General features: G+C 45.7%; 1 protein-coding gene across 1 annotated transcript in view; it reads left to right on the forward strand.

The window, feature by feature from the left end:
* Positions 1-25374, forward strand: part of ITPK1 (inositol-tetrakisphosphate 1-kinase) — a 299388-nt gene that overhangs the window by 210348 nt on the left and 63666 nt on the right. The window contains exon 4 of the mRNA XM_030214763.1: positions 4040-4157. Coding sequence (XP_030070623.1) covers positions 4040-4157 — 118 coding nt within the window. The remainder of the gene's footprint in view (positions 1-4039; positions 4158-25374) is intronic.

Genomic DNA, 25374 nt, shown 5'->3' on the forward strand with positions numbered 1-25374 from the left:
TACACATCTCCTGGGATTTCAGTTCTACTCACATCCTGCTCTAAGGATCCTTGGGATCTATCCCCATGTCTCTTGAAATCTAGTATCTGTTTTCCTCACACCCTTCTTCCTGATTTCCCTCCCTTTTCTGTTCTACCGCCTATTCTGTGCATTACATCATGGCCTTCCTCACTCCATCTCATCCTGTGGCCCATTTCTCTGGATGTATTTGAACATATGGAGCGGAACAAATGACTGAACCCTTCAGTGGGACACATGTGCCCCTTTGAGAGAGAGGGGGCAGTATTAAGGACAGCTAGCTTCCTTTCTTATTTTTAATCTGCAGCGATGCAAACTGTGTATCATAAAGCCTTCTACATGTACACCAGCACCTGCACATAAAGGCACACATAGTAACATAGTAGATGACGGCAGAAAAAGACCTGCACGGTGCATCCAGTCTGCCCAACAAGATAAACTCATATGTGCTACTTTTTGTGTATACCTTACCTTGATTTGTATCTGCCATTTTCAGGGCACAGACCGTAGAAGTCTTGCCCAGCACTAGCCCCGCCTCCCAACCACCAGTCCCGCCTCCCACCACTGGCTCTGGCACAGACCGTATAAGTCTGCCCAGCACCATCCCCACCTCCCAGCCACCAGTCCCGCCTCCCACCACTGGCTCTGGCACAGACCATATAAGTCTGCCCAGCACTATCCCCGCCTCCCAACCACCAGTCCCGCCTGCCACCACCGGCTCTGGCACAGACCGTATAAGTCTGCCCAGCACCATCCCCGCCACTGGCTCTGCCACCCAATCTCGGCTAAACTCCTTAGGATCCATTCCTTCTGAACAGGATTCCTTTATGTTTATCCCACGCATGTTTGAATTCCGTTACCGTTTTCATTTCCACCACCTCCCGCGGGAGGGCATTCCAAGCATCCACTACTCTCTCCGTGAAAAAATACTTCCTGACATTTTTCTTGCGTCTGCCCCCCTTCAATCTCATTTCATGTCCTCTCGTTCTACCGCCTTCGCATCTCCGGAAAAGGTTCATTTGCGGATTAATACTTCTCAAATATTTGAACGTCTGTATCATATCGCCCCTGTTTCTCCTTTCCTCCAGAGTATACATGTTCAGGTCAGCAAGTCTCTCCTCGTACGTCTTGTAACGCAAATCCCATACCATTCTCGTAGCTTTTCTTTGCACCGCTTCAATTCTTTTTACATCCTTAAAAAATACGGCCTCCAAAACTGAACACAATTCTCCAGGTGGGCCTCACCAACGATTTAGGGGGCATCAATACCCCCTTTCTTCTGCTGGTCACACCTCTCTCTATACTCCTTTGTTTCAACAGTTTTGTTGTCATCATTTCTCACACTAACTTTCTTCTTTCCTTTTCTTTATCCTCAACTCCCCCTCCCCCCCCCAAGCAATATCTGTTACGCACACGAAAGCTGGGAAGAATGCAGCAGGTTTTGTAAGTTGGATGGAGCAGTAACTGGAGAAGGTTTGCTTTGACTTGGTATTTTCTGTGGCTGTAGAACCAGGAAGCTGAACCCTTTGGCTCCAGTTATTGTGTTTTTTTCCTCTAATCTTGAGGTTTTGCCTGCATCCTATTTGCAGGGTGCTTCTGATGTCTCAGCTTTCTGTGCTAGTGCATGTTCTGGAAGATTGACAAATCTAGGGGACTCCAGTCCTCCTGAGGGAGGGTGGAGTGAGCTTGTGTTTTTGTTCTTCACTTAGTAGTTTTGAGGAAGATTTCTGTGCAGTTTGTGCTAAAAGGGAGGGGATTTGGTTTCTGCCATAGCAGTGGGTCTACTTCAGTGCCCTTGCCACTTCCCTGTCCTGAGACATTTGGTTCCTCTGTGTTGTGCTGGCTTGAGGAGGCTTCTTGAAAGGATAGACGCTTTTTGCAAAGTGATCCATGCCAGATCTTGAAACACTCCAATCTTACAGTTCTTCAAAAGAATCTGCTTTGCTGCCTTGCTTTAGACAATATCTTCTCCTTTAGGGGGAAATCAGCAAAACGCACTGCAATGTCCCTCGGGTGGATTCTCGCTGCGGGCCAGCCACTCTATGCGCTGTCTGGATGCGGCGGTCTGGTAGTTGACCACCCTCCTCAGGATTCAAAATGTACCCACGCAACTCTCGAATCACTGCTTCACAGTTGCTAAATATATCCAGTCAGGGATTCCTTTGAATCGCAAATTGTTTCAGCGCGACCTATTCTCCAGGTCTTCCACCTGCTCCCTGAGTTGTTGCAATTCCAGCGTGTCAGTATTCACTACTTTATGCAGTTTCCCATGTCCTGCTTAAGAGTCTCCATCCCCTCCTCCACCACACCGACATGCGTTCCCAAATCGCAAATTTCAGCCCTAATTTCTCTCAGTCTATTATAAAAAGTAGACCGATACACATAGATAAAAAACAAAGAAATAATTTATTCAAACCAAGATAAAACAGTACCCGACGTGGCACATTTCGCCCTCAGGCTGCGTCAGGGGTAAAACTACAAATAAAACATAAAAATAGTAATAACATCATCTCAATTTATGTATATATATATATCTTCTCAAATATATAAAAAGTCATAACAGCAAATGATAAAATAAAGTACAATAAATGCATTACACATTCAAAAGTAAAATGGAGGAGGAGATAACACAAACCACTTTCCAAACATATAAAAGTGTGATCAAAACATATATAGTCATTAGACATATATAAAATGTTGAATGGATTTGCTCAAATCCAATAAGTATCAATACATACCTAAAATCAGGGGTGATCAACATACCCCTTCAAAAAAAACCTAAAACAAAATTAAAAAGATATACATTAATCCCATCTTGATCAGCCCAATTCTATGCCAACACATGTATCACAAACTCTACATTTCACCAGTCAGCTGGTGTTTTAGGAAAGCGCAGGGTACAAATGTAACAAAAATAAATAGATACCATTGAGATTCTACATGGAATGTTGCTATTCCACTAGCAACATTCTACTGCGCAGGCCTTCTGTTTCTGTGAGTCTGACATCCTGTATGTACAGAAGCAGAAGCCTGCGCAGCCACATTGGTGATCTGCAAGGGCCGAACTTCTACATGGAATGTTGCTAGTGGAATAGCAACATTCATGTAGAATCTCAAATAGTAGCAACAGTGGAGGAATGGCCTAGTGGTTAGGGTGGTGGACTTTGGTCCTGAGGAACTGAGTTCGATTTCCACTTCAGGCACAGGCAGCTCCTTGTGACTCTGGGCAAGTCACTTAAACCTCCATTGCCCCATGTAAGCCGCATTGAGCCTGCCATGAGTGGGAAAGCGCAGGGTACAAATGTAACAAAAATAAATAGATACTATTGGAGATTCTACATGGAATGTTGCTACTACTGGAGATTCTACATGGAATGTTGCTACTGTTGGAGATTCTACATGGAATGTTGCTATTCCACTAGCAACATTCCATGTAGAAGGCTGCGCAGGCTTCTGTTTCTGTGAGTACGTGCAGGACGTCAGACTCACAGAAGCAGAAGCCTGCGCGGCCACATTGGTGATCTGCAAGGGCCGACTTCTACATGGAATGTTGCTAGTGGAATAGCAACATTCCATGTAGAATCTCAAATAGTAGCAACAGTGGAGGGAGTGGCCTAGTGGTTAGGGTGGTGGACTTTGGTCCTGAGGAACTGAGTTCGATTTCCACTTCAGGCACAGGCAGCTCCTTGTGACTCTGGGCAAGTCACTTAACCCTCCATTGCCCCATGTAAGCCGCATTGAGCCTGCCATGAGTGGGAAAGCGCAGGGTACAAATGTAACTAAAATAAATAAAAAAAAGGGACTGCAATAATAGACTATTCCAGAGGCTTGTTACAGGGACTGTATAAAAGGAAATAACCCCTGACTGCATGTTTCCATTTCATCACTTTTCATCTTTTACCCTCTGGTTCTCATTCTGAAGTTATATTACAGTTTCACCGTATCCCTTTTCATCTTTTTCTTTTCTATTAAAAAAAAAAAAGCTTTGTTTACAAGCTTTACCTCTCTTTCTTGTACACAGGACTATGTGGATACTCATCCTGAAACCATCATCTTGGACCCCCTCCCTGCCATCCGCACCCTGCTGGACCGATCTAAGTCTTATGAGCTCATTCGAAGGATAGAAGCCCGCATGCAAGGTAATCTGGCCTCCTGCGGTTTGAGTGCAAACGTCTTGTTTAACAAGAGGCGGGACACTTTTCCCCAGGATTCTGTAAAGGTTGCCCAAATGTGGGTGCGCAGGACAAATGTGTGTGCAAATTAATTAGCTAATGAACAGTTAACAATCAAATACTGGCATTAATTGGCAGTAATTTGGACTTATGCATGCATCTGCCTTAAATGTATTCTATAACACTGTATGCCCAAAGTGTTTCATCTGCAAATCAAAGGGGAAATGGCCGTGAGAAGGGGCATTACAGAACTTTAGGCGCAGTGTTATAGAATTGCTGGGTTGTGTGCCCAACTTGCATGCCAGGATTTACTCTATGATTCAGTAAGCGTAAGTCTTTGTGCCCAAAATTGGGCATGGCAATCACCACTAAGTGCTGTTCTATAAAGGGTGTTTGGCACAGAGCATCCTTTATAGAATACGAGCTTTAGTGCAGATCTTTCTGGTGCCTAAATTTGGGTACCATTTACTGGATCCAGCCCTTTGTGTCATAGGCCTGGGTTAGAGAGATGCACAGGAATGAGGATTGCGGGAATCCTTCAGGTATGACTTCTGGATCCATAGGAATTCCACGGCGATGGGAGAAACTGCCATGGGAGGGTACTCCAAATCTCTGGCAAAGCCAAATGAGGCTTGCAGTACACTGAGAGAAACTATTGGAGCATCAGAGTGAGGCTTGCAATACACTGAGAGAGGTTATTGGACCATCAGAGCGAGGCTTGCAATACACTGAGAGAGGCTGTTGGAACAACAGAGCGAGGATGCAATACACTGAGAGAGGCTGTTGGAGCATCAGAATGAGGTTTGCAATACACTGAGAGAAGCTATTGGAGCATCAGATTGAGGCTTGCAATACACTGAGAGGCTGTTGGAGCATGAGAGTGAGGCTTGCAATACACAGATAGAGGCTGTTGGAGCATGAGAGTGAGGCTTGCAATATACAGAGAGAGGCTGTTGGAGCATCAGAGTGGGGCTTGCACACTGAGAGAAGTTATTGGAGTATCAGAGCGAGGCTTGCAATACACTGAGAGAGGCTGTTGGAACATCAGAGTGAGGCTTACAATACACTGAGAGAGGTTATTGGACCATCAGAGCGAGGCTTGCAATACACAGAGAGGCTGTTGGAGATCAGAGTGAGCTTGCAATACACAGAGAGAGAGGCTGTTGGAGCATCAGAGCGATGCTTGCAATACACTGAGAGAGGCTGTTGGAGCATCAGAGTGAGGCTTGCAATATACTGAGAGAGGCTGTTGGAGCATCAGAGTGAGGCTTGCAATACACTATTGGAACACTGGCTCCACAGCTGCTTAGAAATCAAGGCTTTGCCTTTCTGCAGGTGCAATACCTAAGTTATCTAAAAATATATTAGTGCCAAAAGATTACTTTGAAATTGTTTGAACCTTTAGAATAATTGAATCTGCTCTAAAAATAAATTCATAGGAGAAGTATCCAGTAGAAGTGGAGGAGCAACAGTCCCTACGACTGTGAACAAACGTGTCAAAGCAGTAGGGTCAAAGATGACACTTCCAAAAACCACAAGAAGAAAAAAATGATTCTAGTAGAAAATGTTTATTGAAAATACACCAGGATGACTCGACACAGCAGCCGTGTGCCTCAGGAGTCTTTGAAGTGTGGTGTATGTAGGTTTCCTGGAACTCTATACAACTTTGTTTAAATATGTTGAAATTAAGCGATGTCCCAGGAACTCTGTCAACATCAATCTAGGATGCTTAGACAGAGGTCACAGCAAAAAATCTTCAGCTGTGCCGAAGTTCCATCTTTGATCCTAATCCCTTGACGTGTTTGCTAAAAATAAATTCCCCATCTCTTTTTTTTTCTTTCCCTTTGCATTATTAGTGTTGGAAGTACCTGCAGGTACAGGCGGGGATGGGATAGATTTTTTGTTCAGGCTTTTTAAGATGCTGCCGTCAGTGTCCAGCAGCTATTCTTTGGGCTGTTGTGTGGGATAATGAGGTAATTGTTTCTGTGCTTCTTTTTATTATTATACTAGGAAAAAAGCCCATTTCGTGAAAAAATGAAACGGGCGCTAGCAAGGGTATCGTGTAAGCGTGTTCTCGTCTCTCTCCCCTGCCCTCCCCTCCCTGTCAAGCGATTCTCCCCTCCCCTCCGTGTCCGGCGATTCTCCCTGCCCCTCCTCTGCCCTCCCATCCCATCTCATCCATGTCCACCGATTCTCCCCTCCCTTCCCCTTCATACCTGAGGTCGCAGCAGCGGCAGGCTCAGCTTGCATTGCCTCCAACCTTCCCTTGCCTTCCCTCTCAGTGTCCCATCCTCCTCTGACGTCATTTCGTTTTTCCGCGATGGCGGGACACTGAGAGGGAAGGGAACGCTGGAGGCGAGCTAGTGTAAACTTATTTACTTAAGTACAAAAACAAATCATAAACCATACATCCTCTATAATCCTATAGATCATACATCAAGCATGAAGTATATAAGCCTTTAATGGAAGAAGTAACTTAACTTCTCACTCACACACACAAGGAGTGACACGGGCTGCACATACTGCAGCAGGACATGTTTATCCACTCCTACCCTAGCTGAGGTAACATTTAATCATCTCTCTGACTTCATGTGCAACTTTATTAAATTAAATCATGCCTTGCACTCCCACCGTAAACAAATATCGATCGCAGTCAGTGTTTAGAAAAAGTCTATAGAAACCAATCTTGTTTGAAGAGATATATCTAGAATTCTAGAATAATATTGGAAACCTCAGCAATGCAACTTGCTAGCGACTTCACAGTATTGCAAGACTTACCTGCACCCACCTCGTCATTGCTTCCCCAAAACTTATACTATTTGAATTCACTTAGTATCTTCCACTATTTAATACTCATCTTAAAATTTTAAGTAGAAAAATGCCAGACGGGGGGGGACACAACATCCGACATGCATGTTTCGCCTCTATGGGCTGTTTCGAGGACTGACCCCTAGAAAATATAAAACACTGTGTGAGAAAATGTGGGATATAAGCAACAAATAAATAAATAAATAAATAAATAAAATAAATATCATTTAACTTCCCAAACATGAAATATTAGGTTCTAACTCTTACTTACAATCGCCTTTAGCGCCAGCTTAGCTCCAATTTAATGGGATAACCTCTGCCAAGACGGCGGTGGCGGCGTTCTCTCTTTACTTTATATACCACTTCCTAGTGCTTACGTCATCCACCCCTGTTCCCTGACTGGTCTATATTAATGACATCCACTGCAACTCAAGATTTAACCCTCTTGGTGTCTCTGTTTTCAACTTAAAAATCATCTGTGCGCCCTATAATTTAACAATGTGTCTATAGAACCTCCCTCCCTCCCTAACTCTATATGATCTATCCGCCATCGCAGGTCTACTACTGTATGTTGGCAAGCCAACCAATGGGTTACCAGAGGTGCTTGAACATTCTGAGTGACAATACAATATTTATCCTCTGTAAGGCATTATCTAATGGAGCGACTGCTTCTCCCTATATATACCAGATTGCAGGGACATACAATCAATATATATAAATGGCGAGTGTCGTACTCACTCGCAAATGCGCAGTACAGACCCTCTCTGCCCCGCCCCACGTCAATACGTGATGACGAGGGCGGAACAGAGAGGGTCTCTACTGCACATTTGCGAGGGACAACCGCCGTCGCTAATGCTCCCCCCACCCGGAGTCACCGCCGCCACCCACCTTCCACCCAGTCGGGCCCTCAGTCCGCTATTGAAACAGCGAGGTCATGCAGCACACAGCTCTGCTGAGCTGCCGTCGGCCTTCCTTCTTCTTCTATGCCTGTGTCCCGCCCTCGACGACGTTACATCACACGAGGGCGGGACACAGGCAGAGAATCAATATATATAAATGGCGAGTGTCGTACTCACTCGCAAATGCGCAGTACAGACCCTCTCTGCCCTGCCCCCACGTCAATACGTGATGACGAGGGCGGAACAGAGAGGGTCTCTACTGCACATTTGCGAGGGACACCGCCGTCGCTAATGCTCCCCCCACCCGGAGTCACCGCCGCCACCCACCTTCCACCCAGTCGGGCCCTCAGTCCGCTATTGAAACAGCGAGGTCATGCAGCACACAGCTCTGCTGAGCTGCCGTCGGCCTTCCTTCTTCTTCTATGCCTGTGTCCCGCCCTCGACGACGTTACATCACACGAGGGCGGGACACAGGCAGAGAATCAATATATATAAATGGCGAGTGTCGTACTCACTCGCAAATGCGCAGTACAGACCCTCTCTGCCCTGCCCCCACGTCAATACGTGATGACGAGGGCGGAACAGAGAGGGTCTCTACTGCACATTTGCGAGGGACACCGTTGTCGCTAATGCTCCCCCCACCCGGAGTCACCGCCGCCACCCACCTTCCACCCAGTCAGGCCCTCAGTCCGCTATTGAAAGAGCGAGGTCATGCAGCACACAGCTCTGCTGAGCTGCCGTCGGCCTTCCTTCTTCTTCTATGCCTGTGTCCCGCCCTCGACGACGTTACGTCACACGAGGGCGGGACACAGGCAGAGAAGAAGGAAGGCCACGGTGACGGCAGCTCAGCAGTAGAGCTGTGTGCTGCGACGCGTGCCCTCGCTGTTTCAACGGCGAACTCGGCGGCGGGGTGGGGGGCCTTTCAACCCCCCCCCCCCCTCCTATACTAGCCCGTTTTTACGGGCTGAACGGCTAGTAATGTATATTACATTCTTTGTATCATAATCTGTGTTACTCCTAGATATTAAACAATACCCGGTCTGTGGATCTGTCCATGATGGACCCACCAAAGCCAACTGACACCATTGATACCATCCACATCCCTGATGTACACACGTCTCTTCCCTAGGTCTAGGCTCATGATATCTTTTGCTACCCCCAAATTCCCCCACTGTCTTGCATCATGTGTAGGAAATAACAGGAAATCCCAGAAAGCATGGATGTAGCTGCATAACATGCCAGTGCTTTTTCAAAATCTGTACCACCTGTTGACTCATTTTGGTAAAAGGAAGAACACATGTAAACCTATTATCCTCCTCTCTATAATGTTTCTGTAACAATAGTGGGTATTGGGCAAACCGAGCTCTCAGATATGCTTTCCTAACAGCTGACATGGGATGTGCCCTAGTTAAAAATCTCTTTTCCAATAACTTGGCTTGATGTTTAAAATCTTCCAGAGAGGAACAGATCCTCCTTACTCGGAGGAATTGACTAACTGGAAGATTATATTTTAATTTATAGGGATGAAAACTTCCAAATTGCAACAATGTATTGCATTCCACAGGTTTCCGATAGAGTGAAGAAGATAATCGACCCTCTTCCTGAAATTAAACTTGCTGATTTGATAAATTTAATATTCACACCTAAAGTATTAAGCCAGATGACAAAATCATTCAAAGACTGTTCAGTATCATTCCACAGAAAAAAAATATGTTGTCCAAAAATCTTCTCCAAAATTTAACCACTTTAAACCTTTATGAGGGATAAATAAACTGAGATTCTAATCTTGCAATATATATAGAGTGGCTACTGACGGGGCTAAAGTTGCTTCCATCGCTACCCCCTCTGTCTGTTGGTAGTGTTGATCTCGATACCAACAGTAAATTTTTTGAATCACCAATCTGGCCAGTTGCCTAATAAATTTTGACGAAATCTTCTGTGGACCAGGTCTCTCTTATACTATCTGCTGTTTAATATCCAACGCCCCCTTTTGGGGGATTTGTGTATATAGTGATCAGAGGCTTAGCCAGACACCCAATTTTGGGTGGGCCTGGGCCCAAGATGGGTGGGCAGAAGAACTCCGCCTTGTCCCACAAGTAATTTGGTCTTTCTCTCTCTCTTGCCTGCATGCCATATGGTCTCTCAAACATCCCCCTCCCCTGCATACCTTTTAAATAGCAGATTTTCCCTGGCAATGAGCAGCAACTAATACACAGTGCTCATGATGGCCCCACAGCCTTCCCTCTGGTGCAACATCCTGTTTCTGCAAAAGCAGGAATATATCAGAGGGAAGGCTGCAGGGCCGGTGCGGACAGTATGTATCAGTCGCTGCTTGTAGCAGGCAAAGATCTGCTATTTAAAAGGTATGCAGGAGGGACAGTTGGGAGTTTTCAGCTGGTGGGACTTGGGAATCCCTGCCAGCCACATTAGAGATGTGCTGCTATTGGGTGGGCCTGAACCCAAAAGTGGATGGGCCTGGGCCCACCCGGGCCCACCCTCGGCTACGCCACTGATAGTGATACTATTTCGAGAGTTACAAACCACATTTGTTCAGTAATGTCCTGCACTTATATCAGTTCCCTGAGAAAATGCGATGAACCCTTTATAAACGATGAGATTTTTGCTACTTGTCCTTTTCAAAAACTGATCCACAAATTGTGTACAGTTATTCCGAAATTGCTGACCTGGTGGATGTTCCATCTATTTATGGATTTTTTTGGCACAAAATAAATTTTTGGTCTCTGTGGATTTAGTTACATCAAAACTCTGGCTTCCTTAGATGTTATTATTCCTTGTTTGCAAGCATTATCCACCAATACTTTTATGTGCTTTCTCAATTCTTCCACTGGATCAGTCTGTAATTTGTCATAGACTGCTGACATCTCTAGCTGCTTATGTTCTCTCCCCCACACCACTGTGGCTCCCTCTTTATCCGCCTTCAATACAAAAACTAAAGATTCACTTTGAAGCACTCTTAATGCTGTACACGGTTGATATGACAGATTGACTTTATCCTGAAATCTATACCAGCTTCTTTCAGTGTTTTCAAGGTCTCGCAATACGAGTGGAGGAGTGACCTAGTGGTTAGGGTGGTGGACTTTGGTCCTGGGGGAACTGAGGAACTGAGTTCGATTCCCACTTCAGGCACAGGCAGCTCCTTGTGACTCTGGGCAAGTCACTTAACCCTCCGTTGCCCCATGTAAGCCGCATTGAGCCTGGCATGAGTGGGAAAGCGCGGGGTACAAATGTAACAAAAATAAAATAGATACTATTGGAGATTCTACATGGAATGTTGCTACTATTGGAGATTCTACATGGAATGTTGCTATTCCACTAGCAACATTCCATGTAGAATGCTGCGCAGGCTTCTGTTTCTGTGAGTCTGACGTCCTGCACGTACGTGCAGGACGTCAGACTCACAGAAGCAGAAGCCTGCGCGGCCACGTTGGTGATCTGCAAGGGCCGACTTCTACATGGAATGTTGCTAGTGGAATAGCAACATTCCATGTAGAATCTCAAATAGTAGCAACAGTGGAGGAGTGGCCTAGTGGCTAGGGTGGTGGACTTTGGGGAACTGAGTTCGATTCCCACTTCAGGCACAGGCAGCTCCTTGTGACTCTGGGCAAGTCACTTAACCCTCCATTGCCCCATGTAAGCCGCATTGAGCCTGTCATGAGTGGGAAAGCACAAATGTAACAAAAATAAAATAAATAAATAAATCCTTAAATGTGGAAATTATATCATTCATCGGTTTACATATAGATATATCCACTGTTTGTGGGTGGTCAAGGAAAAAGATTTTACATTGTCATTTTCTATAAAAACCTATATAAGGCAACTTGAAGGCAGAATGGGTCATGCGATGCAGTTGGTTCATACCCCAATTCCAAGTTTAACACTTGCAATTGTTCTTCCGTCAGGGTATATTGAGACAAATTCATACTGTCTCCGAGAGGAACGACCCCGTGGCATTCCCTTGTCACCTTACTTTCTAACTTCTCTTACTGTTTTACCTATCTATATGTTCCATCTTTGCTTACACTCTCAACTGTCTATTAAACTATTCTGTTACGTATTGTGTTGATGTTGTAAGTAGTGTACTATGCCATACTTTGTATTATTTGAATATTTTTACTGCTGTAATGGTCTGCTGCTTATGTTTGATTTATTCTTATTGTACGCTGCCTTCAGTGAATTCTTTCAAAAAGGCAGTAAATACATCTAAATAAATAAATAAATAGGATCGATAAACCTAGAAAGTCACCATGTATTGTTATGGTGGAATCTTGATAACAACTTTCCGTAATTTAATTTGTCTAAGATGTAGTAACTCTGCTTAGTCACTTAAAGAGGTAACTTTTTAAAGGTCACCTAAATTTAGGCTCCAATTGCAATCATAAATAGAAACATAGAGAAATGTAGGCAAATAAAGACCATGAAGAAGTCTATCCTCTTTCACCTTCATCTGATGTCCCCTCGTTCCGGAGTGTCCTTTCAACTGAAAGAGACTCGTCTCCAGTGAAGATCCTTGGTTGGCTGCCAACCGGGTGCAGCGGCATCCGTCCCCCCAGGGTGCAGCACGACACCCACTCCCCTGGTGCAAGGACACCCCCCCCCCGGCGCATCAACCCCCATACCCCCCCAGGTGCATTCTTAGCTGCTGGGAGCAGCCGCACGGCTCCACTGGTTCCCTGTGCCCCGGAACAGGGAACCAGCGGAGCCGACAGGCGCGCAGCTGCTCTCTGCACCCCTCCAGCAGTGTGCACCTGGGGCGGATCGCCCCCACCGCCCCACCCTTGGTACGCCACTGCTCGTCTCTTGTGCGTTTATGCCACATAGGTATATAAATGTCTCTATCATATCCCCTCTCTCCTGCCTTTCTTCCAAAGTATACATATTGAGATCTTTTAAGTCTGTCCCCATAAGCTTTATGCTGACCACTAACCATTTTAGCAGCCTCCCTCTGGACCGACTCCATGCTGTTTACATCTTTTAGAAGGTGCCGTGTCCAGAATTGTACACAATTTTCTAAACGAGGTCTCACCAGAGTCTTATACAGGGGCATCATCACCTCCTTTTTCCTACCGGCCATTCCTCTCCCTATGCACCCATGCATGGAAGTATGGAATAGGTACATTTATGCGCAGGAATGATGTCACAAATTGGCATTTATATGTGTATGTGCTAGATGCTGTTGTATAAGATTGGCACACTATTTGCATGGAGCATACCAGCAAATGGGCTTTTGCAGTTGGCAGGTCATGGGCGTGTCATGGGTGTTCCGCCAAGCAATGCGCACACCTTATAGATTCGTATCAGATGCGCGCATTGCAAGGTGCACTTAACACGTGCCATCTGAGGTCTTCCATTCACCAGGTGTAAGCTGCCTTGCCTAAGTTTCGGCATATCAAACCAGCTTTGTGCTACTATTTTATAGCGGGATAGATGCGCCGTAATGCTGCTATAGAATTGCCGTAATGCCATTATAGGTTTGGTGCTAAGCTTCTCCCACTAATGCTCCTTGTGACCTCGATCAAGTCACATCACCATTAGCTTGTGAACCTGAATGTAACTTGCCTTGAGCCCAGGTTTGGAAAAGGCAAATAATGAATCTAAAAATCAAAATAAACATTATTATTGCATGGGGAGGGAGGGGTGTTGGGTGTACAAGCTGATCTGGTAGAGTACAAAGAATGGAAAACGGCAAACACCTTTCTTGGATAAGGAGTGATGTCCTACAAGTCGTCCTGCATTGTGTTGACAGCTGGGATATATCTTTAGTAGCATGGACAGGAAGAAGGGGCAGACTGGGAAGAGGTGAGGCCTATCAGGGAGTACGAGTGTGGAGTATCAGAGTATGGAAGCTCAGGCTTGTTCAACCTTTTTCTGTCGGGGGCCACATTTTATATTTTGTAAAACTGAGGGCCAAAACATGCACCATCATACTTTGCACATGTTTAGTGAAACAGTGATTTGGATATAACAAAAGAGAGGGAACGAAGTACAAACTAAAGTCCAAACAAAAAAAACAGCACCAGGGGCCTTTAAAAATGGAACACAGTTCTTTAATGAATGAGCCTTGACAAAAAGACCCGACACGGGCCGTGTTTCGGTGACTAGCACCTGCGTCAGGGGTCACAGTGATGACGTGGAAAACTTGGGGAATAACTCGAATATATTCCTCTACAATATATTATTCCTTACCCCACGTCTCATATAGTAAAAGCTACAAAGCACCAAGGCACTTTCACTTTCTGTATCCAAATATGAGACGTGGGGTAAGGAATAATATATTGTAGAGGAATATATTTGAGTTATTCCCCAAGTTTTCCACGTCATCACTGTGACCTCTGACGCAGGTGCTAGTCACCGAAACACGGCCCGTGTCGGGTCTTTTTGTCAAGGCTCATTCATTAAAGAACTGTGTTCCATTTTTAAAGGCCCCTGGTGCTGTTTTTTTTGTTAGTGAAACAGTGATAAAATACAAAGGTGCGTTGACCCTCCCCCAGCCTTCATCCCGTCTCTCTCTCTCTCATATACCCACCCCCACCCCTCAAGACTTCACCCAGTCTGTTTCCTCTCACCTAGCTTCAGCTGCAGAAGCAGCGGGATTCCTGCTTCCCCCCCCCCCCCCCCCCCCCCCGCAACTGCTCTCTGCCAGCTTGAGCTGCATGGTGCCAGAAGTTTGGGTTGGTCTCAACGGTTTGAAGTCTCATGAGACTTGAAACTGCAAGACCAATCCGAACTTCTGGTACCACGTGGCTCAAACTTACGGAAGCAGGAATCCTGCTTTAAGCACCACAAGAATTGCCAAGCGTCCAAGGGCCAGAAAAAAAAAAACACTTGGTGGGCCGGATTCTGGCCCACGGGCCCGTAGGTTGATCAAGCCTGTTCTAGGCCACCTCAGGCTCTGGAGCTCCTTTTCCTATTTCCAGAGGCTGCTCCGCTTGTGCTTCTCCAGCCTGTTGACTCCATCACAGCTGCACCAGTGCCACTGGAAAGTCTGCATCTGGCACTTCAGTTTTAATTTAAACTGTCATTTGTTACAATTTCCCCAATAGCTGAAGAAATTTTCAGTAAATGTGGAAAGCAAGTGTCAAGGAAGGCTTAATGCCTGTTTACATGTTTTGGTAGGTCCTAATCTCAGGGAAGATTTGCTGTCCTTGATGCGTTAAAACTTGCCCTGGATAAAGCCCTCAGATGGGACAGTGGGTGAGGATAAGTCAAAACACTGCAATGTGAAAGCTCTGAACTTTTTTATCAGTTATGTACAGCTTTCTCAGCACTGAAAGAACAGCATAGGGAATTTTCAGAAAATGGTATTTTTCACTAACATCTTCATGTTTTAATCTTCAAGCAGAAATAAACCGAGGTTAGAGGTTTTCCAGTCGTGAAGCAGAAAAGATCAGGCTTTCTCAGAAGGATGCATGAGCACTGTAAAGTGATGTACATTTCATAGCAAGAATGTTATATGCACCTGTGATAACACATCCTGTAAGAGGGTTTGCTTCATCCTTTCCAAGGAAGCATAGAAAGTATCCACTCAATATTCAGCCTGCGGTGCTAAGTGTCGTCTGAGCCGCTCATATCCACGGGCTCAGCTGGCCCTGGATATGCAATGCTGGTACATCCACGGCTCCCATCATTGAATGTCTGGGTATCAGCGGTCACCCAGAACTTAACTAGGCACTGGTCGATATTCAGAACAGTTCCCAGTTTACTTTATTTTCGTTCAAGATCATCCCCAGATGGAATTCCCTACCTACCTCAGTCCGTCTAGAACACTCATATCTCTTCTTTAGAAAAAAACTACTTATTTGATGACGACCAACCTATCAGAAACCGTGCACCATTCAAAATGTTACCAAATAATTAGTGCAATATGAAACATGTTTATGGGAAATATAAAATCGGTGCAATATGTACTCCTCCCAGAATTCTGCGTAACTGCAGAGTTCAGAATTTGAGCAGATTTCCCCAGTCGTGTGGAATTCAACATTTCCACACAAAATCCGCGAAAGGACGGACCCCCCCCCCCCCCCCACACACACACACACCCGCTGCCGCATGGCCTACCTGTACATTCCCTGCCCCCTAGTCCCCTCAAGATCACTTCCTCTCACACTGGTCTTTGTAGTTGGTCTGCTGGAGAAGACACAGTGATTTCTACATAAGTACATAAGTAGATAAGTAATGCCACACTGGGAAGAGACTAAGAGGGGCATAATTGAACGAAAACGCCTATCTCCATGGGCGTTTATCTCCAAGAACGGGTCCGTGAAGGGGCGGACCGAACCGTATTTTGGGAAAAAATAGACGCCCATGTTTTATTCAACAATGTGTGAGCTGGGCGTTTTTGTTTTTCAGCGATAACGGAAAATGAAAGCGCCCAGCTCAAAAACGAATAAATCCAAGGCATTTGTTCGTGGGAGGGGCCAGGATTCGTAGTGCACTGGTCCCCCTCACATGCCAGGACACCAACCGGGCACCCTAGGGGGCACTTTTACAAAACCAAACAAAAAGGTAAAAGAGCTCCCAGGTGCATAGCACCCTTCCCTTGTGTGTTGAGCCCCCCAAATCCCCCTCAAAAACCAACTGCCCACAAGTCTACACCATTACTATAGCCCTAAGGGGTGAAGGGGGGCACCTACATGTGGGTACAGTGGGTTTAGGGGGGTTGGACGACTAATAAGCATTAAGCAGCACAATTGTAACAGGTAGGGGGGATGGGCCTGGGTCCACCTGCCTGAAGTCCACTGCACCCCCTAACAACTCCTCCAGTGACCTGCATACTGCTGTCAGGGAGCTGGGTATGACATTTGAGGGTGAAAATAAAAAGTTGAGAAACTTCATTTTTTGTGGTGGGAGGGGGTTAGTGACCACTGGGGGAGTCAGGGGAGGTCATCCCCGATTCCCTCCAGTGGTCATTTGGTCATTTAGGGCACTTTTTGGGGCCTTATTCGTGAAAAAACAGGGTCCAGGAAAAGTGTCCTAAATTCTAGCTACAAACGCATACTTTTTTCCCATTATCGGTGAAATGCGCCCATCTCTGTTCGGCAGATAACCACGCCCCAGTTCCGCCTTCGCCACACCTCTGACACGCCCCCATCAACTTTGTCCGCATCCGCGACGAATTGCAGTTGAAAACGTCCAAATATCGGCTTTCCATTATACCGCTTTATTCGTTTTTGTGAGATAAACGTCCATCTCCCGATTTAGGTCGGAACTTGGGCGTTTTTCTCATTCGATTATAAGCAGGTAAGGGTCCATCGAACCCAGCATCCTGTCCACGACAGCGGCCAATCCAGGCCAAGGGCACCTGGCGAGCTTCCCAAACGTACAAACATTCTATACATGTTATTCCCGGAATTGTGGATTTTTCCCAAGTCCATTTAGTAGCAGTTTATGGACTTGTCCTTTAGGAAACCGTCCAATCCCTTTTTAAACTCTGCTAAGCTAACCGCCTTCACCACTTTCTCCGGCAACGAATTCCAGAATTTAATTATGCGTTGGGTGAAGAAACATTTCCTCCAATTTGTTTTAAACTTACTACACTGTAGTTTCATCGCATGCCCCCTAGTCCTAGTATTTTTGGAAAGCGTGAACAGACGCTTCACATCCACCTGTTCCACTCCACTCATTATTTTATATACCTCTATCATGTCTCTTCTCCAAGCTGTATAGCCCTAGCCTCCTTAGTCTTTCTTCATAGGGAAGTCGTCCCATCCCCGCTATCATTTTAGTCGCCCTTCGCTGCACCTTTTCCAATTCCACTATATCGTTCTTGAGATGCGGCGACCAGAATTGAACACAATACTCGAGCTGGCCTTCTTGGTTTTTATGCTAGGTAGAAAATTTGACGTCCTGCTGTAGTTCATCATTTTTTGAATGTGGTGAGCCCAAAGATTAAGTAAGCAGGATGAGCACAAAAAGAATCTTTTTTTTTCTCCCCCTGAGGCAGCAGATTGGTCCCGGGGTGATTGATACACTGCATTCAAGTTAAGTGGCTGTTTTTAGAAATCGAATCAAAAAACTTGTTTTGTGAACATTAAAAGCATAAAGTGTTAATTTTTTTTTTTTTAATCTTTTGGAAGATTCAAACAAAAAATGTGTTACTCCTGAAATAGGAGTGAGGTTTTTTTTTTTAATGCCGGTGATGATGCAGCAGGATTATTTGTTTAAATATTGATATACATGCCCTGCGTTATCTGATGATTTTTCCTCTCCCATTTTTGGAGTATATCAGCTGCAGTAATAAATCTAGCTGAAGACTGCATAAGTGAAGTGGTTTTTTTCGTGTATTTTGGTAGCTCGTCTTGGTACATGGCAGCCACTTTATAGCGTACAGGCAGGCGGTTTCTGGTATTTTTCATTCTCTTTAATCACATTCTTTTTTTGGGGGTAGTTGTTTTGAAGGGAAGTTAGGGGTAAGGGCTTCCTGAGGCAGGTTCCTGATGCTTCTCTTTTCTTTCCTGTGGTGGAAAGCTGAATGGATTACTCATTCAGACGTGCTCACACTGATATTTGAAAAGCACGTTAAACCCCCCGCCCCCCCCCCCCCCCCCCACATATTTTGCATGTACTTCAAATGGTTTTCATTTCATGGTAATGGAGTACATTGCAGTGAAATGTATTAGCTTGGGGACACCCATAGGCAGCAGTGCTTTATTTTGAAAGAAACAGAAAGGAATTATATCATGTTTACTGTGAACACTAGATTAAGAAGCAGTGGCGTAGGAAGGGGGGGGGGGCGGTGGGGCTGTCCGCCCCGGGTGCACGCGCTGGGGGGAGGGGGTGTCGGCTCGCTGGTTCTCTGCTCTGGTTACTTCCTGTTCCGGGGCAGAGAAAGCAGGGAAGCAGCAGAGCCGACGCAGCTCCCAGTGACGTGCACTGGGGGCGGATCGGCCCTCCCGCCTGCCCCCCGCTGCAAGGTAGGGTCCGTTTCGGGGAGGGGGTGCGCTCCAGAGGAGGGGGGGGGGCGCCGTGCCCTGCACCTGAGGGGGGGTGGCGCAGCGGCGACCCGCCCCGGTTGTCAGGCACCCTCACTACGGCACGGTTAAGAAGTGAGCCTTTTTAAATCTGAATCCTAGAGGCAGAGAGAGATAAAGATGTTTTAGTGCATTGCTTCCAAAACTTTTATCTAATAAAACCCTTTTTTAAGACTTAAAAATTGCATGACTCTGGATGACGATGAAAACAGCATTTCAAATGTCCACGCTTTCCCCCTCTCTCATCTACCTCCTCTTCTCCCCCCTGATCTAAACTATGAAGGTAACAGCAGTGGCAGGAGTCAGGGCCTTGTGTGTCTTTGTGTACTCAAACCCCTGTATGCAGGGGTGTAGCCAGACACCGAATTTAGCATGGGCCTGGGCCCAAGATGGATGGGCAGAAAAACTCTGCCCTGTCTCACAAGTGATTTGATTTCTTCCTCTCTCGCCTGCATGCCATATGGAGGGGCATTTTTGAAAGAAACATCCAAGTTGCGATTTGGGCGTCCTTGCAAAACGGCGAAACCCAGAGGCGGGGAAACCCGTATTTTCGAAACAAGATGGACGTCCATCTTTCGTTTCGAAAATACCGTCAGAGACGTCCGCATCCTTAAATTTGGACGTCCGTAGACATGGACGTTTCTGACTTTCTGCGATTTTCGAAACCAAAGACGTCCATGTCAAAAATGGCCAAATGCAAGCCATTTGGGCGTGGGAGGAGCCAGCATTTGTAGTGCACTTGTCCCCCTGACATGCCAGGACACCAACCGGGCACCCTAGGGGGCACTGCAGTGGACTTCAAAAAATGCTCCTAGGAACATAGCTCCCTTACCATGTAGGCTGAGCCCCCCAAACCCCACTACCCTCAACTGTGCACCACTACCATAGCCCTTACGGCTCAGTCAGTAATATTCAGTGGAATTATCTGGATAATGCTGCTGAATTTCATGTCTGACAACCTCGGCACTCACAGCCTTCAGTGGGGTTGTTCAGCAAAATAACTGTCCTAAGCTGTCTGGCCAGCTCTCTGGTACCAGCAGGGACAGACTGACCATTTGGGCAACTGGGCAGTGTCTGAGGGCCCAGAGGCTCTGCCCGGATGTCCATTGCACACTACAGCCCTCCCCGGTCCTACCTTTAAAGGCGTGCTGCTGGTGATCTAGTGGCCTCTGCAGGGGGGGAACATGTTCTTTCCTGCCCGTTGTGCTGCTGGTATTCCCCCTGCCCGGCACTGCCGTATTTTAAAAATGGCAGCCAAGACTCCCTGTGGAAGTCTCTCAAGACTGTCGAGACCCACGAGACTACCATGGGAAGTCTCAGCTGCCATTTTGAAAACAGGGCGGTGCCGGCAGGCGGGGGAATAGCGGTAGCACAGTGGGCAGGAAAGAACATGCTCCCCCCCCCCGCAAAGACCACTAGACCACCAGGGCCCTTCAGTTAGGACCATGGCAGCAGGGGCATCGGCTACAGCAGTAGGGGGAGTGTAGGGCAGCTGCCAGTGGGGGGGGGGGGGGGCAGACCACTGTCAGTGCCCGGGGGTCCAGAGCACTCTCAGTCCGCCCCTGGGTACCAGTGCTGAATATTGGCGGTACTTGGATAATTTTCAGCATCATCTGAAATCACTTGCCATATGTTGTTTCAAAAATCTATAAATCTCTACTATACACATTATTATTATACATGGCACAGTTCTTTATCTGCCTACATTTTTCTATGTTTCTATAACACAAACAAAGATTTGTCTTGTATCTCTGGAGAGTTGGAGCTTCATGCAGAAGCTTAGGTATTATCCAGGTATCTTCGTAAAATGTAGCTTGAACCAAGCAAAACTGTTTTCTGTAAATCTGCTTTGTCAAATCTGAAATGTCAAGGTTTTGTAGAAATTTGTCCAGCCTTGGTGTAACGCTGCCTTAGGCTCCTACAACAATAGGGATAACCCAACATGGCTTGTTCAAGAGTCTTGCCATTTCTACTGTTGGGTGTCGATACTTTGTTAACTTTTCCAATTCTTTGTCTTTAAGTCTTGTATCTCCTGTTACATCAGTATTGATGAAAATCTCAATATTGTTTTCGATTACCGTGATTTCGGATGTATTATTTTTCAAATGTTGGTCCATTTGAAATCGAATGGCCTATAAAATCTTGACTTTTTCTACATGGTGGTTATGCCAGTATTTGTTGACTTTGTACTTCTTGCACAAACTCTAGTGGATAATTGTGGCTATCCTGTTGTGATGTTGTTGGCTAGCCAATAATTATTATTATTATTGTAGCAGCTATGTAATCAGCTACCCACCTGGCAGGAGTAGTGACTAAGACTACGCCATTGAAAACTGTTGACCTCTTTCTCAGTGGATGTAGTAAAATCATCCAAACAGCGTCACAACAGGGTAGCCAAAATGATCCACGGGAGCTTGTGTAAGAGCCCCCTTTCAATGCATGGATAAACTGCCCACCTTCACTTGTTAGGTGATACAGGGCCATACTCAACTGCTCCTGCTGCATTCAACCCACGTATTGTGGAGCCAACTAGGTCAACAATGATAGTAGCCATATCTGAGAGCATGTACTGTTCTTAAAGCAGAATGATTTATTCTATCTCGAGGATTTCCACCCATAGGGAACTCGCCAGCAAACTTGAATTTTACTAGATTGGATATGTCAAGCTTCTTATTGTTGAAGTTAAGCCACAAAGTAAGATCAGACCAAAGATAAACCTGTTGAGTCCTGTGGATTCCAGGCGAACCTTTCTCTCTGGCTGGAAAGTGAGCACACAATGTTCTGTACAGAAAGATGAAAAGGAAATGGAGGGGGGAGAGGTTTTGGAATTGCAGGGGTTTGGGCTGCCTTCATGCCTCATCAGTATTTATTTATTTATTTGTAAATTGATATATCGCTTAACACTGACAAGCAGATCAAAGCGGTTTACAAACAAAATTAAAAGTAAAAAAAAGGAGGAGTGTGGTAGCCGTGTTAGTCCACTCTTAAGGTTATCAATAGAAATCAAACAAAATAAAACATGGAAAAGAAAATAAGATGATACCTTTTTTATTGGACATAACTTAATACATTTCTTGATTAGCTTTCGAAGGTTGCCCTTCTTCCTCAGATCTGGGAGAGAGGGAGGGAGACCCTGACACTCGGAGTGTGAAATATGGGCAAGGCAGTTTGTTGGGGGGGGCTGTTGGATCACCTCGGGGAGGGGTGGAGGGGGGAGCGGTGGCAACCTCGGGGGTGGTGGAGGGGTGAGCGGCGGCAGCGGCGGCGACCTGGGGGGGCGTGGCATTGTGGAGAGGCCGGCAGGGGCGGGGCCTCTTGCTCCTTTCTTGCGGTTGGTCAGTGTTGCGGGTGACGTACCCCTCCTGCTCCTGCTCCTTATCGCCAAGCCAATCTGGTGTCTCCTTTCCGTTGACGTCAGCGATCTACGGGGCCTAGCAGACCAACTCCAAAGGAGCCATGGTCTGAGGCAGCAAGATTAGAACGTTGGAGGCGAGAATTATTATATAGGATTATAGAAGTGGTAGTCTTTCTTAACTATGTTGACTTACATAAATAGCAGCAGTGAATAGCTTTGCTGTAAAGAAAATGGATGAGTTAAGTCTGAGTCAGCGGTTATGTATTTAACTACCAGCAGCTCTTGGAAACACCATGGCCATTTTGTTTGCAGTAAAGATATTCACATATATTTAAAAAAAAAAAAAAAACCCCACTGTGGATGCATGAGGAATTACACTGTCCTGTCTAATGACGAGTTCAACAAGCAGCATCATTGTGTTAAATTTTGATTATCCCAGTAATTCCAAACAAATTTGAAACAGCATGTATTTGAAAGGTGTTATTTCTAACCAACAGTAGTTTGCCTTGTCTGCTGTTCTATTTTTTGAAAAATACCTTGTGCTTGGGACATTTTGTCAGTGTATATTGGCTATATAGTTGTCCCTGCATATCTGAGTTTTGATTGGTCCTTTCTGGGATATTTGAGGGCTTCTATGCATGAACAGCTTGTATTTTTAAGGTTTAGGTTGGGACTGATTCAGCTGGTCCAAACCACAAAATCTCTTCTTCCTCAGTCATCCAGTAGTAACTACTTTGTTGTATAGCTGCATGACCCGGGAGGACGTAATGGGGCAGTTCAGCAAACTGAAGAGTAGCAAATCTCCTGGACCGGATGGTATTCATCCTAGAGTACTGATAGAACTGAAAAATGAGCTTGCGGAGCTACTGCTAGTGATATGCAACTTATCCTTAAAATCGAGCGTGGTACCGGAAGATTGGAGGGTGGCCAATGTAACGCCCATTTTTAAAAAAGGTTCCAGGGGAGATCCGGGAAATTATAGACTGGTGAGTCTGACGTTGGTGCCGGAGAAAATGGTAGAGGCTATTATTAAAAACAAAATTACAGAGCGCATCCGAGGACATGGATTGCTGAGACCGAGTCAGCACGGCTTTTGTGTAGGGAAATCTTGCCTGACCAATTTACTTCAATTCTTTGAAGGAGTAAACAAACGTGGACAAAGGGGAGCCAGTTGATATTGTGTATCTGGATTTTCAAAAGGCGTTTGACAAGGTACCTCATGAAAGAGTACAGAGGAAATTGGAGGGTCATGGGATGGGAGGAAATGTCCTATTGTGGATTAAAAACTGGTTGAAGGATAGGAAACAGAGAGTGGGGTTAAATGGGCAGTATTCACAATGGAGAAGGGTAGTTAGTGGGGTTCCTCAGGGGTCTGTGCTAGGACCGCTGCTTTTTAGTATATTTATAAATGATTTAGAGCTGGGAGTAACTAGCGAGGTAATTAAATATGCTGATGACACAAAGTTATTCAAAGTTGTTAACTCGCGACAGGATTGTGAAAAATTACAGAAGGACCTTATGAGACTGGGAGACTGGGCGGCTAAATGGCAGATGACGTTTAATGTGAGCAAGTGCAAGGTGATGATGCATGTGGGAAAAAAGAACCCGAATTAAAGCTACATCATGCAAGGTTCCACGTTAGGAGTTACGGACCAAGAAAGGGATCTGGGTGTCGTCGATAATACGCTGAAACCTTCTGCTCAGTGTGTGCTGCTGCGGCTTGGAAAGCAAATAGAATGTTGGGTATTATTAGGAAAGGTATGGAAAACAGGTGTGAAGATGTTATAATGCCATTATATCGCTCCATGGTGCGACCGCACCTTGAATATTGTGTTCAATTCTGGTCGCCGCATCTCAAGAAAGGTATAGTGGAACTGGAAAAGGTGCAGCGAAGGGCGACTAAAATGATAGCGGGGATGGGATGACTTCCCTATGTAGAAAGACTAAGGAGGCTAGGGCTTTTCAGCTTGGAAAAGAGACGGCTGAGGGGAGACATGATAGAGGTATATAAAATGAGTGGAATGGAACAGGTGGATGTGAAGCGTCTGTTCACGCTTTCCAAAAATACTAGGACTAGGGTGCATGTGATGAAACTACAGTGTAGTAAATTTAAAACAAATCGGAGAAAATGTTTCTTCACCCAACGTGTAATTAAACTCTGGAATTCGTTGCCGGAGAACGTGGTGAAGGCGGTTATAGAATGGTTGTACATTTGGGAAGCTTGCCAGGTGCCCTTGGCCTGGATTGGCCGCTGTCGTGGATAGGATGCTGGGTTCGATGGACCCTTGGTCTTTTCCCAGTGTGGCATTACTTATGTACTTATGTACCCACTTTCAGCTTAGCCTCAGCTCGCAGATCGATGGCTGACATTCTCCTCTAGAATTTTATGATATAAAGCAGAATTCATGGTTTTGTTGGCAATTGCAAACTGTCCAATTCCTGATTCTCTACAAAACATTTGTGGCCAGAGAGTTCAGTTCTTGGCTGATCTATCCAGAGAACTATGGAGTCCTTTTACTAAGGTGCGCTGAAAAATGGCTTGCGGTAGTGTAGGCGTGGGTTTTGGGCGCGCGCCAATCCATTTTTCAGCGTGCCAGTAAAAAAAGCCCTTTTTAAAATTTTTGCTGAAAATGGACGTGCAGCAAAATGAAAATTGCAGCGCATCCATTTTTGGTCTGAGGTCTTACTGCCAGCCATTGACCTAGCGATAAAGCCTCATGTGGTAACCAGGCGGTAATGACCTGCGTGCGCCAAATGCAGAAAAAATATTTTTTTTTTGGGTGCGCGTAGCAGATGCATGCCAAAAATGAAATAACTGCAAGGGCCACGCGGTAGCTGTTTGGTAATTCACGTGGGGCGCGCATAGACGCTTATGCGGCTTAGCAAAAGGGCCCCTAAATTCTAAAAGTCTGTTGGGTCATCCAGATGCTCTTTGGCAAACCCTGAGGCATGCAGCAGTGTTCTCTTTACTACTACTACTACTACTACTTAACATTTCTAAAGCGCTACTAGGGTTACGCAGCGCTTTACAGTTTAACATAAAAGGACAGGCCCTGCTCAAAGAGCTTACAATCTAACGGACAAGTGAGTAGACGATACGATGGGGGCAGTCAATTTGGGGCAGTCCGGATATC

The sequence above is a fragment of the Microcaecilia unicolor genome, chromosome 9 (assembly GCF_901765095.1).
Source record: "Microcaecilia unicolor chromosome 9, aMicUni1.1, whole genome shotgun sequence".
Lineage (NCBI taxonomy): Eukaryota > Metazoa > Chordata > Amphibia > Gymnophiona > Siphonopidae > Microcaecilia > Microcaecilia unicolor.